Here is a 14,373-nt window from a genome sequence, read left to right on the forward strand (position 1 = left end):
TCCTAGGTTCGAACCCCAGCATCTCCAGTTAAAAGGATCAGACAGGAGGTGATGTGAAAGACCTCTGCACGAAAACCTGGAGAGCCGCTGCCAGTCAGAGTAGACAGTGCTGACCTTGATGGCCCAAGGGTCTGATTCAGTATAAAGCAGCTTCATGTGAATCCAGGAGAGTGTGGATCCAGAACCTGCTAAAAAAAAATCTTGCAGCCAAGAAAAGAATATTGGCGGGGGGTGGCCTTGGCTCAGTGGGAGAGCACCTGCTTGGCATTCAGAAGGTCCCAAGTTCAGCCCCCAATATCTCAATTTAAAGAATCTGGCAGTAGGTAATGTGAAAGACCCCTGCCCAAGACCCCGGAGAGCTGCTGCCAGCCTGAGTAGACAATACTGACTGTAATGGACCAATGGTCTGATTCATGTGTTCGTGTGTCTATCCTCCTTACACTGATTTCCAAAAGAAATTATTTCTTGGCTTGGTTTAAATGATGGTGATCCAATCACCCTCCCTTGCTATCATCTGATATCTACAGATCTACAGAGGTGATTACCTCTTTTAAATTAGCAATAATTTTTTTTTCAAAAACCTCTGTAATTCCTAGAGTGGACTGATGTCACTTCCAGTATGCGGACTCTAATCTGGGAGAACCGGGTTTGATTCCCCACTCCTCCACTTGCACCTGGCTGATGTGACCTTGGGTCAGTCACAAGTTCTGGCACAGCTGTTCCTGAAAGAGCAGTTTGTGTCAGAGCTCTCTCAGCCCCACCCACCTCACAGGGTGTCTGTTGTGGGGAGGGGAAGGGAAAGGAGTTTGGGCGGGGTATAAATCCAATCTCTTCTCTTCTTCTTGTTCACATGTTCTCACAGTGCAAATTACAGCAGAATTAAAGAACCTTTGCAATGTAAAAGCCTGCCCTAGGAGGCAACTGCTGTCGATCAGCTACAAAAATTAGTTCTTTCAATCACGGTAAGAAATTTATTCTTCAAACAAATGGTTAAGCAAAAAATAAAATAAAAAAATCCATCCATCAAATGATAAAAGATGATTTTCAATGACTGCCGAAGCAATGACTTCTCCCAAAGTAAACAAAGGTGAATGCCTCAAAATCATGGAAGCAATTAGTTCTTAAAAAGGGTTAGTTCAATTAAAGCTATCTCACAGACGGTTAACATAGACTTTAACCAGTGTGGCGTAATGGTTAGTGTTAGATTAGGACCTGGGAGGGAGCCAAGTTCAAATTCCCACTCTCCCATGGAAGCTCACTGGGAGGCCTAAGGCCGATCACATACTCTCAGCCTAACCTAACTTGTTGTTGTGAGGATAAAATGGAGGAGGGAAGAACAATACACACGGGAACACAGGAAGCTGTCTTGCACTGAATCAAACTATCAGTCTATCAAGATCAGCAGGTTCTACTCAAGACTGGCAGCAACTCTCTGAGTCTCAGGCAGAGATCTTTCATGTCACCTATTACCTGACCATTCTAACTGGAGATGCCACGGACTGAATCTGGGACCTTTTGCATGCCAAGCAGATAAATCTACCACTGAGCCACATCCCTTCCACATAGACATAAGCTGTCTTTAGGGTTGCCAGACCCCCGTCGGGAGTGGGAGAACACCAACTTTTGCGGGGTGCTTCCCTGCCGCCGGCCAGGGGGAAATCCCACCCCCAACTGGCCCAGCGGCAATGTGATGATGTCACCCAGAAGTGAAATCATCACGTCGCCACCGTCGGGGGTGATGCTCTAGTTTTTGGGCAAAACTCTATGATAAAATCAGCTATAAACCACAGAGTTCTTTTGCCCAAAAACTAGAGTGTGTGGAAGAAGATCCCAGAGAGGCCCAAAGATCCTCCCACCGGCTGCCAGTTAAGACCTGGCATCCCTAGTTGTTTTGGGTCCCCACTGGGGAGAAAAGTGGAGTATAAATGTCCAAGTTACATTAAACTCCCCTAGTTAGACAGTCTCCCAGAGAAAGTACAGTAATCATTGGTGTTAATGCTTCAAAAAGAAAGGACACACATTTTGTAGGAGTTCCTCTGGTGAGTGCTTCTTCTAAATAGTACTCCCAAAGCACCAGGCGCTACCACAAAATGTAGCCAGATGGAAACGGCTTCCCTGCCCTCTGGAGTTCCTGGAAAGCAGTTCCTGTCAACCTCAGTGGTGAAAGGAGGGGGCAAGAGAGTCCCTGGGTTTTTAGGTAGAATGCTTTCATCGCTGTGCTGAGGCTGAAGTAATTAACGCTTGCAACACAAGCTCAGCCACGTAGAACCGGAGGGAGCAATAAGCAGCCCTAAAAAGCAATTCTTATGTCATTATCGAAGAGGCTCACAAAGGAGGGTCTGTTGTCACTGTGGAGAAGTCGGACTACCAACAGGAGGCACCACAGTTTACCCTCCAACACCACAGTTTACACTCAGGCAGTTATCTTCAGATCCTGTTGAGGAATATAAAAAATCCGCAAATGAATGAGAGAAAGAATTTCTATCACACACAGGGACAAACGGAGCCTTGGCTATTCATGCTATGACCAGATTTAGTGTGGTATGAGAGCTGGCATGCAGAATGGTTAGGGTGCAAAAACAGGACTCGGGGAGGAACCATGGCTTGGTGGCAAACTATCTGCTTGGCATGCAAAGGGTCCCAGGTTCAATCCCTGGCATATCAATTTTTTTTAAAAAAATTGAGGAGTAAATGACTTGTAAGATACCTAAGACCCCAGAGAGAAGACAAGAAGAAGAGGAAGAGGAGAAGGAGGTTGTATTTATACTCCACCCTTTACTACCAGAAAGAGGCTCAGAGCGGTTTACAATCCCCTTCCACTCCCTACAACAGACACCCTGTGAGGTAGGTGGGGCTGAGACAGCTCTTTCGAGAACTGCCTTTGAAAGAACAGCTTTGAAAGAACTTATGACTCTCCCATGATCACACCAGCAGCTGCATGTGGAGGAGTGGGGAATCAAACCCGATTCTCCCAGATTAGAGTCTGCGCTCCTAACCACTATACCAAACTGGCTCTCAATCTGAATACACAAAACTGATGAACCAATGGGCTAATGCAAGGCAGCTGCATGTGAGCCCCACGTTCAAATTTTTGTCTATGAAGCTTATGTGGCCACCTTGGGCTAGGAGCCTTCCAGTTAAAGCATACAGACTGGCAGCCTGGAATGCCCCACTGTTTCAGACACTGGCATAGTCATCACAGGTACTCGTTTGTATATGGACTATTTATTTAGTTAATTCATTTATACCCTGCCTTTCTCCCCAATGGGGACCCAAGGTGGCTTACATCACTCTCCTCTCCTCCATTTTTTTTCCTTCATCAGAACCCTGTGAGATAGGTTAGGCCAAGAGAGTGTGACTGGCCCAAGGTTACCCAGTGAGCTTCTGTGGCATGAGCAGGATTCACACCTGGGTCTCTCAGATACTAGTCTCACATTCTTAACATACGACACCACACTGGCTGTTGCCTATCCTGAGTATCTTCCAGATGACATGACCGCCCATGACACCATCAACTTCATGAGGAAGCCGCAATCCACTGACAGTCTCCCAGAGAATATCAACCTGGTGACCATGGAAGTTGAGGTTCAAAATACTCACATCCTCCACAAAGATGGACTACAAACTGTCAGGCACATCACCCCGATGATGCTACACAACACACCTCAACACACTTTATCCTCATTCATAAATGCTTCAGATCTGGTGACAGCTTGTATCCTTCAGAATAATAGAACAGACATGGGTATCCACTGTGGTAACATGACATCATGCCCAAAGATGGCTTAGTAGAAATGACAACTCTGGATGGTAAAGTTAACCTAAAACCACCTTCATGGCTTGAGGATCAAGGTTTACTAGCCAGTCCATAGTCTGCCTAGATAGGGAGGCTGGCCTTTCGTATACTAGGAATGGTAGGCAACAGAACAAAATAATAGCTACCTGTGGCCTCAGAAACCAAGAACTCATAGAAATCCATTAGAAAGGGGATTTTAATTTCCTTTCAGGTAGGAAAGGAGGGATCTCCAGCTGCTTAAAGGGGGAACTTTGTGAGGCTTTAGTAGAGAAACTGAGGAAGACATCCTTGGGAAAGCTTTGGGACTTGATCGCAGATTGTCAGGGATGGCGGAGAAGAGAAAAGGCCAAGATACAGGAGAGAGGCCATGATATGGTCTGGCTGAAAAAGAGAGGGTTTCATGAGAAAACCAAGTGCATTACAAAAGAGACAAAACAGATATCTGCTAATTTTAAGATTATTCTCCCCACCACTGAGTTCCCTAAAGAGATACATTTTACGCACAGAGGGAGAGAATTGCATTTATTGCTCAATTCTTTTTTTCCTTTTGCTCAGTAGTTTTTGCTGTACTCTTTATGTTTTTCCTTTTTATATGTAACTAACAGGCATCCTGCCTTAGCCTCACAGGCTTATTGCAAGGATAAAAGAGGAAGGGAAAACTTCAAAACATTATCTGAAGCACCTTGGAAGACAAGGAAGATTTTAAAAACCCACTGTAGATTCTTTGTATTTACTTCAAGGGAAGGATACACCATCGCGTTCAACGCCACGGATGGTTTAAATGGAAATGTGTTTCCATGGCATCTGAGGTTTTCTCTGATCAGAGCTACAATCTTGAGCAGGATCTAACTCTGCTATACCATTTTTCAACAAATAGGGGGGAAAGGGCATAAGAAGTCATTTAGTAGAAAAATGTGACAGTGGCAAAAAGTGTCCGCTGCAAAATCTTGGGAGGGCAAAGACGACAAAGTTTAAAAGTGGTGCCTGTTCATAAACTAGGTTAATAAAAAAGTTAATTATTCAGAAAATTGGGGGGGGGGGAGAAAGTGAGGCCTGTGGGCTAGAGGAAGTCAAGGACCAAGGAATGGAATCGTGTGTGTGTGTGTGTGTGTGCGCGCGCAGGCAGTGAATACACCTAGGAGGCCTTCTGAGCAGGCGGCTAATGCAAAGATGAGGATGCAGCTTGTACGTATCCCACAAGCGGGCAAGCAGCCGCAGAGCAAAAAAATGGTGAAGCAGCAGTCTAATTGCTTTTTGATGAAATACCAGGGGTGGGGGTGGGGGGCCTGGCTGCTACAGAGAAAGGCATCTGTATAAAGAAACTTGAGTATACATTCACTGTCCATGCTTATGTTTGTGTGCATGGCTTTTTTTGTAGAAAAAGCCCAGCAGGAACGCATTAGCATAATAGGCCATACCCAACAGCAGGAACTCATTAGCATATTAGGCCACACCCATGACAGCATAGCTCATTAGCATATTAGGCCACACCCCCATGTTACCAGAAGTGTGGTCATCCAGCCACACCCACCTTTTGCTTCTTAGTCTGTTTACCTTGTTTGTTGTCAAAACCCAGAGCTTTTTTTGTAGCAGGAACTCCTATGCATGTTAGGCCACACACCCCTAATGTAGCCAATCCTAATGAGTTCCTGCTGTTGGGTGTGGCCTATTATGCTAATGAGTTCCTGCTGGGTGTGGCCAATTTAGGAGCCAGCCGGAACTCCGTTCCTCTGCGTTCCTGCCCAAAAATAGCCCTGTTTGTGTGTATCTGACGGTCCTCGGCTGCAAAGAGAACAAACCTGATTCGGGTGCCGTGGCACCTTAGAGAACAAGATTTTCGGGATATGATCTTTTGAGGGTCAAAGCTCCCTTTGTGTCTGACGAAGGGAGCTCTGACTCTCGGAAACTCATACCCTAAAGATCATGCTGGTCTCTTAAGGTGCCACTGGACTCGAATCTAGCCGATCTACTCCAGACCAACATAGCTACCCTCCCTCCTGAAATCTTTTAAGGGCACAAGGAAACCCTCCCCTTGAATAAAGGAGAAGGGATCACAAAGGCATCGTCAGACGTGTACTCCGTCCTGAGGTTGCTATTACAGGCTATATCACCAGAAACCTGATTTTATGGCACTGTGTTGTCTATCCATGAGGCCTTCACAGTTTCTTACAGGAGATGATTTAGGGCAACTGTATCGCGCTTTCACTGCACTTAGTCAGCTACGCCCGGAAACAGCAGCAAGTCAACTGGACAACTGGCTGAAGTCGCTCCAGAGTGTGCCACTGTCTCCCAGACAGACTAGGCACATAAAAGCAAGCATGCAAACACACACAGCATCCAACTTCCTTCCCACTACTGTAACGTGAATTTTAGAAGCCCAAGTACAAGGTGCGGGCCCCAGCTCTTCTGTGCTCCTTCTACGGAGACAGAAAAAACCAAATCTCAAAACGGCTTCTGCATTCCTGAGCATCACGCAGCCTTTTGGGAGGAAAGCCTTTATCAGTCGGGATTCTACAATAAATAGTGGGCATGTGAGGAAAAGCTGAAGGCAGCAGGAAAAAAGAGGAAGACCCAACACGAGATGGATTGACTCAAGCGAGGAAGCCACAAAGGCCCTCAGTCGGCAAGACCTGAGCAAGGCTGTTAACGATAGGATGCTTTGGAGGACGTTAATTCATAGGGTCGCCATGAGTCAGAAGCAACCTGGCAGCATTTAACACACCCACACAGTCCCGTTGCTCAAACAATGTTGCATTCCCAGGGCCCAAACAGGAAACAGGTCTGTGCAACTTGGAGATCCACCAAGGTGAATGCAACCGGCTGGCCACGTTTTACAGTACGCCGGCTTCGTGCTGTGCCCTCCATTTTACAGTCCCAGGCAGGCAGCAGAAAACAAGAGATTGCTCAGGTCCCTGGTGATTTGCCAGTTCGATGAAGATCATAAATCCTGCAGGCCTGGTTTTCAGCAACAGAATCCTCAAACCCTACTTGGGTACAACAGAAAAGGTTGGATGCATGGACGACTGGCTATTTTAACAACAGAAGCTGGAAATCAGGAAAACGTTATATAAAAGTAAAAAAAAAAAGGATTAGAGAAACCCAGACTACAACATTTGGTGGATCAGGAAGGAGGAGGAGAGGGAGATTGGATTTATACCCCACCCTTCACTACCCGAAGGAGTCTCAGAGCGGCTTACGATCCCTTCCCCTTCCCCTTGCCACAACAGACATCCTGTGAGAGAGAGCTCTGAGAGAACTGCTCATGAGAGAACAGCCCTGAAAGAACTTCTGACCAATGCTCCTTCTAAGCTGTGGAGTCTTGTGAGCAAAAATTCCACTTTGCAAGATACTGGCATTAAAGTTGCGAGCGAGCGATTTGGCTGCTGCATAAATTACTTTGCTTTGGAGCTGTCCTTCCTGAGCCAAGACAAAAATGTGTGAGCCAGAGGCTAAAAAACTGTGAGCTAGCTCACAGTAACTCAGCTTAGAGGGGACACTACTTGTGACTGACCCAAGGTCACACCACCAGCTACATGTGGTGGAGTGGGGAATTAAACCTGGTTCTCCCAGATGAGAACCTGTGCTCCTAACCACTACACCAAACTGGATGATGAGAGATTGCTAAATTTTGTGGCTATCTGGTCACAAAGAAGAAGAAGAAGAATAGATTGGATTTATACCCCGCCCCTCACTACCCAAAGGTGTCTCAGAGTGGCTTACAAACTCCTTTCCCTTCCCCTCCCCACAACAGACACCCTGTGAGGTAGGTGGGGCTGAGAGAGCTCTTGACAGAAACTGCTCTTTTTCAAGAGCTCTGACAGAAACTGCTCTTTTTCAAGAACAGCTCTTATCAGAGCTACGGCTTGCCCAAGGTCATCCAGCCAGGTGCAAGTGGAGGAGTGGGGAATCAAACCCAGTTCTCCCAGATTAGAGTCCGCGCACTTAACCACTATACCAAACTGGCTCTCTAACTCAAACTAAGCCGTTTTTACTTATACATAACGTTTTCCTGATTTCCAGCTTGTTGTCCAAATAGCTAGTTGTTCATGTATCCCAGCAACAAGGGAGAAGAGGTAGGTAGTACTTCTTCCTGCAGATGTTACAAAGAGAAAGACTGAGGATAAAGACATTCTAAAAGGCACATGTAGTTTGTAGCACAAGCTTAAAACAGTTACACCCTTCAAAGTCCACTGAAGTCAATGGGTCTAAGAAGGGTGCCACTCTGCTTAGGCTAGCACTGTGAACGACCATCAAAGGCAGCATCTTGCATGTTAACCCACATCTAGATCTGGCACGAGTCCATCTGCAGATTTATGTGCATCCTGGAAATGAGCCTGCCGCCGCAAACAGAAAAGGCATTTATGAATGAGGTACCCTGTTCCAGAAGCTCTGGCGCAAATGAGGGAATAACTCAGGGAAAGAAGACAGCTTGAGTCAGAAAGCAGACACGCACAGCCGGGAAAAGGAGGGGGCAGGGGAGAGTGGGATCCAAGCTCATATTGGTTGTCGATGCTCACATCTTGGCGTCTGGTGCTTGGGAAGATTGGACAGGGGACCAGTTGCTTTGAGGATGAGACTACCATTGCTATGGCAACACACTCATGTGCCACAGTTGCCGTAGCTGCTGGAAGAGAGACCCAATAATCCAGAGGCACCATAAATGCACATGCCTAACAGTTCAGGCCCCAATTCAGCATGATTTCAAGTTCTGGCCTTTGGAGGATGAAACTGGTCTACTATTGGTATTATTATTTTTTTAAAGGTACGGCGCATACCTCGGCTGCAGTCATTGCAGAATAGGCTCGAATGCTATGAGACATCAAGAAAACGGGGCGGCTAGTGCCGAAACCAGGATCTCCAGATGGCTCAGCATGATCCAGGAAGTGGAACATTTCCAGCCTGTTGGGATGAGGTATTGGGGATTTACTATTGGGTAGGTGGAAACTATTGTGATCTCTCTGTTTCAGAACTCAGGACAGAGAGAAGGGAGACTTTCAGTGCACTGGAAATAGGTCAGAAGCATTTTAGTGGATAACACTGCTTGGCCTGTTATGACAATATCGAATATAGATCCTACACGTGAGTTTGGCCGGGTGACTTTCAAGGATATGAATGTAGTCCTTGGAAATGTATACCAATCCATGCATACTCTCAATCTGTGCCCTTCCTAGCTGGTTCATGCCAGATACGAGAGGTTAGCCAGGCTGGTGCACAGGCAGAGCTAGTCCCACTAACAGCCGATAACTGTAAGGCCAGCATCTTTAGGTTCCCTGGATCTCCATAGTTATGGGGCAATCTCTACTACACCATTCCTTAGCAATGAGATTGAGAGGGTGCTAGCAACATTATCACAGGGACTTCTAGATTATGATAACCCCAGAAAGGCAATCAGATCAGTCCACTGCAGCAAAAATGAACAAGGTTTTTGTAGCACCTTAAATGCTACCCAAATTCTATTCCAGCATTCCTGGACCAAGGGGGTCTAGTTCATTAGAGTCTTATGCTGAAGTAAATTCTGTTAGTCTTTAAAAGGCTACAAGACTCCTGTTTAGTCCTGGATGGTAACAATGATCTTAATATCACTCTGGCTTCACACTGATTTTGGACGCAAATTCTCTGGGTTGCTCTGGGGGATGACCTATGCTGGGGGACCGACAGGGAAAGTGTGATCTGTTTGCAACATCTGGAACAGAGAGTTCTTTCTTCTCATTTCTGGACCACTTTGCTTGCTTTTCAACTCTGTGGCTTCTTCCTGAGTCTCTTGGCAGGGCTGTTAAGTACCACACTGTGAAAATTCTGCTTTGGTCATGTAAGTTACAGAAAGAAGCGCTCTAGGACCACTTCTCTGCCTCATGTGGTGAGTAACAGACTAGATAAAATGCTGAAAGACATTGACAGGGGAGGTCTGACTGATCTTGGAGTATGTGGAGCCCTTATTCTGGGTGGGGCTGCCTTTTCCTTGCAGGATCAGATGCAGATGGTGAGGAACTGTAGCGCAGTGGAAGAGGCTGAGCGCTTGGCATGCAAGAAGGTCCCAGGTTCAATCCCTGGCATCTCCAGTTGAAAAAGGACCAGGTAGTAGATGGTGTTGAAGACCTCAACCTGAAACCCTGGAGAGCATCTGCTAGTCTGAGTAGACAATACTGACCTCGATGGACCAATGGTCTAATTCACCATAAGACAGCTTCATTTTGTGGGTGGATTCTGGACCACTGCTCGGAAGCACATTAGGTAAAACTGACTGACCAACTTTAGCATCATTCTCAGAAAAGGATGAACCGGTTAACGTGGTACATATTCGCTTCTGAAGACTTCTCAGAACGTTCACTTCATCCAAAATGAGACAGACCATTTATTAGCAGTAGCAGCTGCCCTTAAGGCATGTGTAATCCTGACCTGGATGGTCCAAGCTAGCCTGATCCCATCATACTTCGGAAGCTAACCATGGTCGGCCCTGGTAAGTGCTTGGATGGGTGTTCACCAAGGAAGTCCAGGATTGCTACGCACAGGCAGGCAACAGCGAAGCACCTCTGAATGTCTCTTGCTTTGAAAATCCCAAGGGGTCACCATAAGTAGGCTGTGACTTGACGACACTTTCCACCACCAATATCTGGTTAAGAGACCTGAACTGGCTACCAGTATGTTTCTAGTACAATTTAGAGCGCTAGCTTTAAGATTAAGACTATTTGCCGAGGTCTTGGAGCTGTGTCACTTGATCCAAGTGTTACACTGACTTTTTATGTAGGAACTGTGGTAATTAAAAAAACCCACAGGGTCAAGGGCCATGAAATGCCAGAAACACAGGGTGAAATGTAAAATTCAGATCTAATAATGAAAAACAGGCCATCCAGTAGCTAAATTAGTTGATGCCTGTAAACTAGCTGGTGCCAGCTTTGCCAAAACACTTAACAGTTATAGTAAGAAATCTCAAGTCCCCTGCAGAGAGCTCCACAATGAAGAACTAACTTTTGAACAGGACTTCAACCTTGCCCATCTTGTGGTATGGTTTGCCATCAAGTCACAGCTGGCTTATGGTGACTCCTGGTGGGGCTTTCAAGGCAAGAGACATTCAGAGGTGGTTGGCCATTGCCTGCCTCCGAGTCACAACCCTGGTATTCCCTGCAGGTCTCCCACCCAAATACTAATCAGGGCTGACCCTGCTTAGCTTCTGAGATCTGATGACATCAGGCTAGCCTAGGCTATCAGGGCATTCACCTTGTTAGCGAAGATCTTTTTTCTTTCAATGAGCCTTGAGATTGGAGGGGAGGCCAGCCTCCTCATTAACAAGGGTCACATACCATTTTATGGTATCTGTCAAGCGATATTTATATTTGCTCAAATGCTTGTTTTGTATTCAAGTTGATATGCTGCCTATGCATATATTTTAAAAATGTACTTTTATTGTATTGTTGCTTATAGTATAGAGTTAGCTGCTCAAAAGGTTCCAGATGTAGCGTTAGGATAGAACCTGGGGAGGGCAGTATTTGCAGAGGAAGAGGGGCCTCAGTGGGGTACTGTACCAGAGTCCACCCTCTGGTTAAGTGCATGGATTCTAATCTGGGAGAACTGGGTTTGATTCCCCACTCCTCCACTTGCAGCTGCTGGATGACCTTGGGCAAGCCATAGTTCTATCTGGGGTGTTCTTGAAGAGTAGTTTCTGTCAGAGCTCTCTCAGCCCCACCTACCTCCCAGGGTGTCTGTTGTGGGGAGGGGAAGGAGTTTATAAGATGCTCTGAGACTCTGAGTGAAGGGCAGGGTATAAATCCAATCTCTTCTTCTTCTCCTCCTCCAGGGAACTGATTTCTGCAGTCTGGAGATTAGCTGTCATTCTGGAAGGATGAAAGTGACACACTACCACCACAAGAGGTGCACCTGCCTGTCCAGGTTGGTTTCTGTAAGTATCACTTGCCTTAGGGACCCCCTAACACATACACTTTGCGATAAGTGTTGGAAGTACCAGAGAGAAGGAGAATACATTTGCATACACAAATATGAGGAAGCACCCAGAGAAATCAGATCTGACATGAGTCCACACACAGACAGGTCAGAATGATTGTTGATATGGGGAGAAAATGCCCTATGTAGCAGAAAAGCACACGGAGACGGCAGACTGTCAAAAGCTCCAGCCCCTAAACAATTTACCTGCAGCCATGTTCTAAATGTGGAGAAGCCATCATCTTTGTTGGAGGGGCTCAGACACTCAAGGTTAGTGTAGTGTGTGTGTGGGGGGGGTACATGTTGCCATGTTCCCAAACACGGAGGGAGAAAACACCCTTACTGGAGGGACTCTGGTTTGGGGGCACTCCTAGGGAACCCGATTCCCTGTTCTCAAATACTGGAGGGGACTCAATGCCTTTGCCAGAGGGCCTCAGGTACACAGGGCTATCTGGATAGGGATGGAGGCTCCTGAAGTTCCTAGTGCCATGTTCCCAAATGTACGGGTTGGGGGGATGCCTTAACTGCGTGGACTCGAGGGGACCAGTGGCCATGTTCCCAGGATCGCCAGACCCAGGTGGTGGCTGGAGATCTCCCAGAATTACAACTGGTCTCCAAGTTACAGAGATTAGTTCTCCCTGGAGAAAATTGTTGTTCTCTCCCCAAACCCTGTCCTCCTCAGGTTCCACCCGCCCCCAAATCTCCAGGGATTTCCCCATATTTGGGAACATGTAGGGTTCCCACTATTTGTCCCCAAATATTGGGAGAACGGATGTGTCTGCTGGAGGGAGACAGGGCTGCGGAGGGGGGCGCTCCTGTTGCCAGGGCAACCTTGGGTAACAGGGCCTGCTCTCTACCTGAGCCGCCAACCCTGCGGGGCGCCCGTTCGGCCTGCAGGGCATGCCAAGGCCAGGCGCGCTGCTGGTGCGGAGGGTCCCTCTTGGTTGCCAAGGCGACCCGCCGTGCGCGGGCCCCCTGGAGGCCTGGCGGGAGCCGTTTCCCCGGCTCCGGGGCGGCACCCTGGCTGGCTGGCTCCCTCCCCGGGTTCACTTACATGCCCAGGTCGCTGTAGGTGTTGTAGAACTCCATGTGGTTGCAGGCCTGGATCCAGCCCACCACCCAGGTGTGCCGGCGCGGGATGGGCGGCATGAGGACGCGGGCGGCGGCGCGGAAGTAGGGCGTGCGGTAGCGCAAGACGATGGGCGACGTCTCCTCGATGGCGGTGGCGCCGGGCTCGATGGAGGCCGACACGTCGTAGACCACGATGTTCTCCCTGCGCACCCGCGCCTTGCACGCCACGCTCTGCAGGCAGCCCATGGCCCCTAGCCGCCCCGGCCGGGACCCCGCATCCGGACGGCCCCGGGATCAGCCAGCACCCCGCTGCCGCCGCCGCCGCCACCGCCCCGGCTCCCGCTCATAGCAGCATCCGCAGGGCAAAGGCACAGCCCGGGCGGAGCGCGCTACCTGCTCGCGGCAGCCCAGCCCGCCGCTCCCTCGCCCGCTTTGCGGCCATCCATCCGACCTCTCCGGGCAGCCTCTCCACGAATAAATGCAGCAGGGCGCTCGGGGGAAGGATCGCGCGGGGCACGTGCGGATCCCTCCCTCCTCCCTGCCTCCTCCGCCAAGGGAGCGGGAGGGGAGGGGAGGGCAAGGAAGAGGCTGCCGGGCGAGAGTCTTTCGGAGACACGTGTGAGGGAGGGTGTCACGTGAAGGGCAGGCACCGCGGAGGAGGAAGTGGGGGAGGCGATGGCAGCGCGGGACTCCCCTGGCAGGCTCGCTTGCCTTGGGAAAAGGGGTTGCCGGGAAAAAAATGTGGAAGAAAGGAGATTTGATGCGTTGTTTTCTGCTTTGCACTTGCCGGTTGGCGCAGGCTGCCGCATTTCAGCGGACATGGGACCTTAAAATGACTTAAGTCTGTGTTGGTGAAATGACTCTCTTTCCCAGCATTTTAAAAAATATTATTATTGTTATATTGCCTTCAGTTCTTCCTGTACAGCAGTGATGATGTATTGTCAATATTTCATTTCAAATTAGTGGGCTTTCAAGAGCAACTTCATTTCTGTTCCTTGGTTGGTTTCATTTATTTCTTGTTCTTCCTGTACTTCGAGTGACTGCTGTTCCTTATTTCATCTAGCTCTATTGCTGTGAAAAAGTTGTTTCATGATAAAAGGTTGCTGATCTGCTAGTCGCTCTTCAGAGATGGGAGAATCTGGATGCTTCCCCCCCCACACACACACAATATTTCAGTCATTTCAAATATCCACACTGTTCAGACCTTGAATCAAAATAACATTGCATGATGATTCTGTTTTGTTATCGAGACCATTTCTTCTGCCATTGCTGGTTTTCCAGTAGCTGATCAGGTCCCTGCTCTGGTTGATTTATAGAAGATCTTGGTTCCAGTAGCACATCAGGCCTCTGCTCTGGTTGCTCAGCAGAAGAGACTGTGTCCTGTAGCCCATTTTTTGCCAAAGATCCAGGAACACCAATCTCTGACATGGTCCTAGTAAACCCAGGTGATGAATGAACTTGTATAGACTTCGAATTCAATGTTCTCACCATATCGAATGGCAGTTTGGGATGCATTTAGTCATGTCTCCTTAGCTCAGCCCTGTCTACCATGGGAGACCCTGCCAGCAGCT

General features: G+C 48.1%; 1 protein-coding gene across 1 annotated transcript in view; it reads right to left on the minus strand.

Moving 5' to 3' along the window:
• LOC107108397 (protein FAM78B) overlaps positions 1–13,048 on the minus strand; it is a 31,369-nt gene extending 18,321 nt beyond the window's left edge. The window contains exon 1 of the mRNA XM_015408827.1: positions 12,786–13,048. Within this exon, the coding sequence (XP_015264313.1) occupies positions 12,786–13,048 (263 nt within the window). The remainder of the gene's footprint in view (positions 1–12,785) is intronic.
• Between the last annotated feature and the right edge of the window lie 1,325 nt (positions 13,049–14,373).

Source organism: Gekko japonicus, unplaced genomic scaffold, assembly GCF_001447785.1.
Source record: "Gekko japonicus isolate JY-2015 unplaced genomic scaffold, Gekko_japonicus_V1.1 scaffold3753, whole genome shotgun sequence".
In the NCBI taxonomy this organism is placed as follows: Eukaryota; Metazoa; Chordata; class Lepidosauria; order Squamata; family Gekkonidae; genus Gekko; species Gekko japonicus.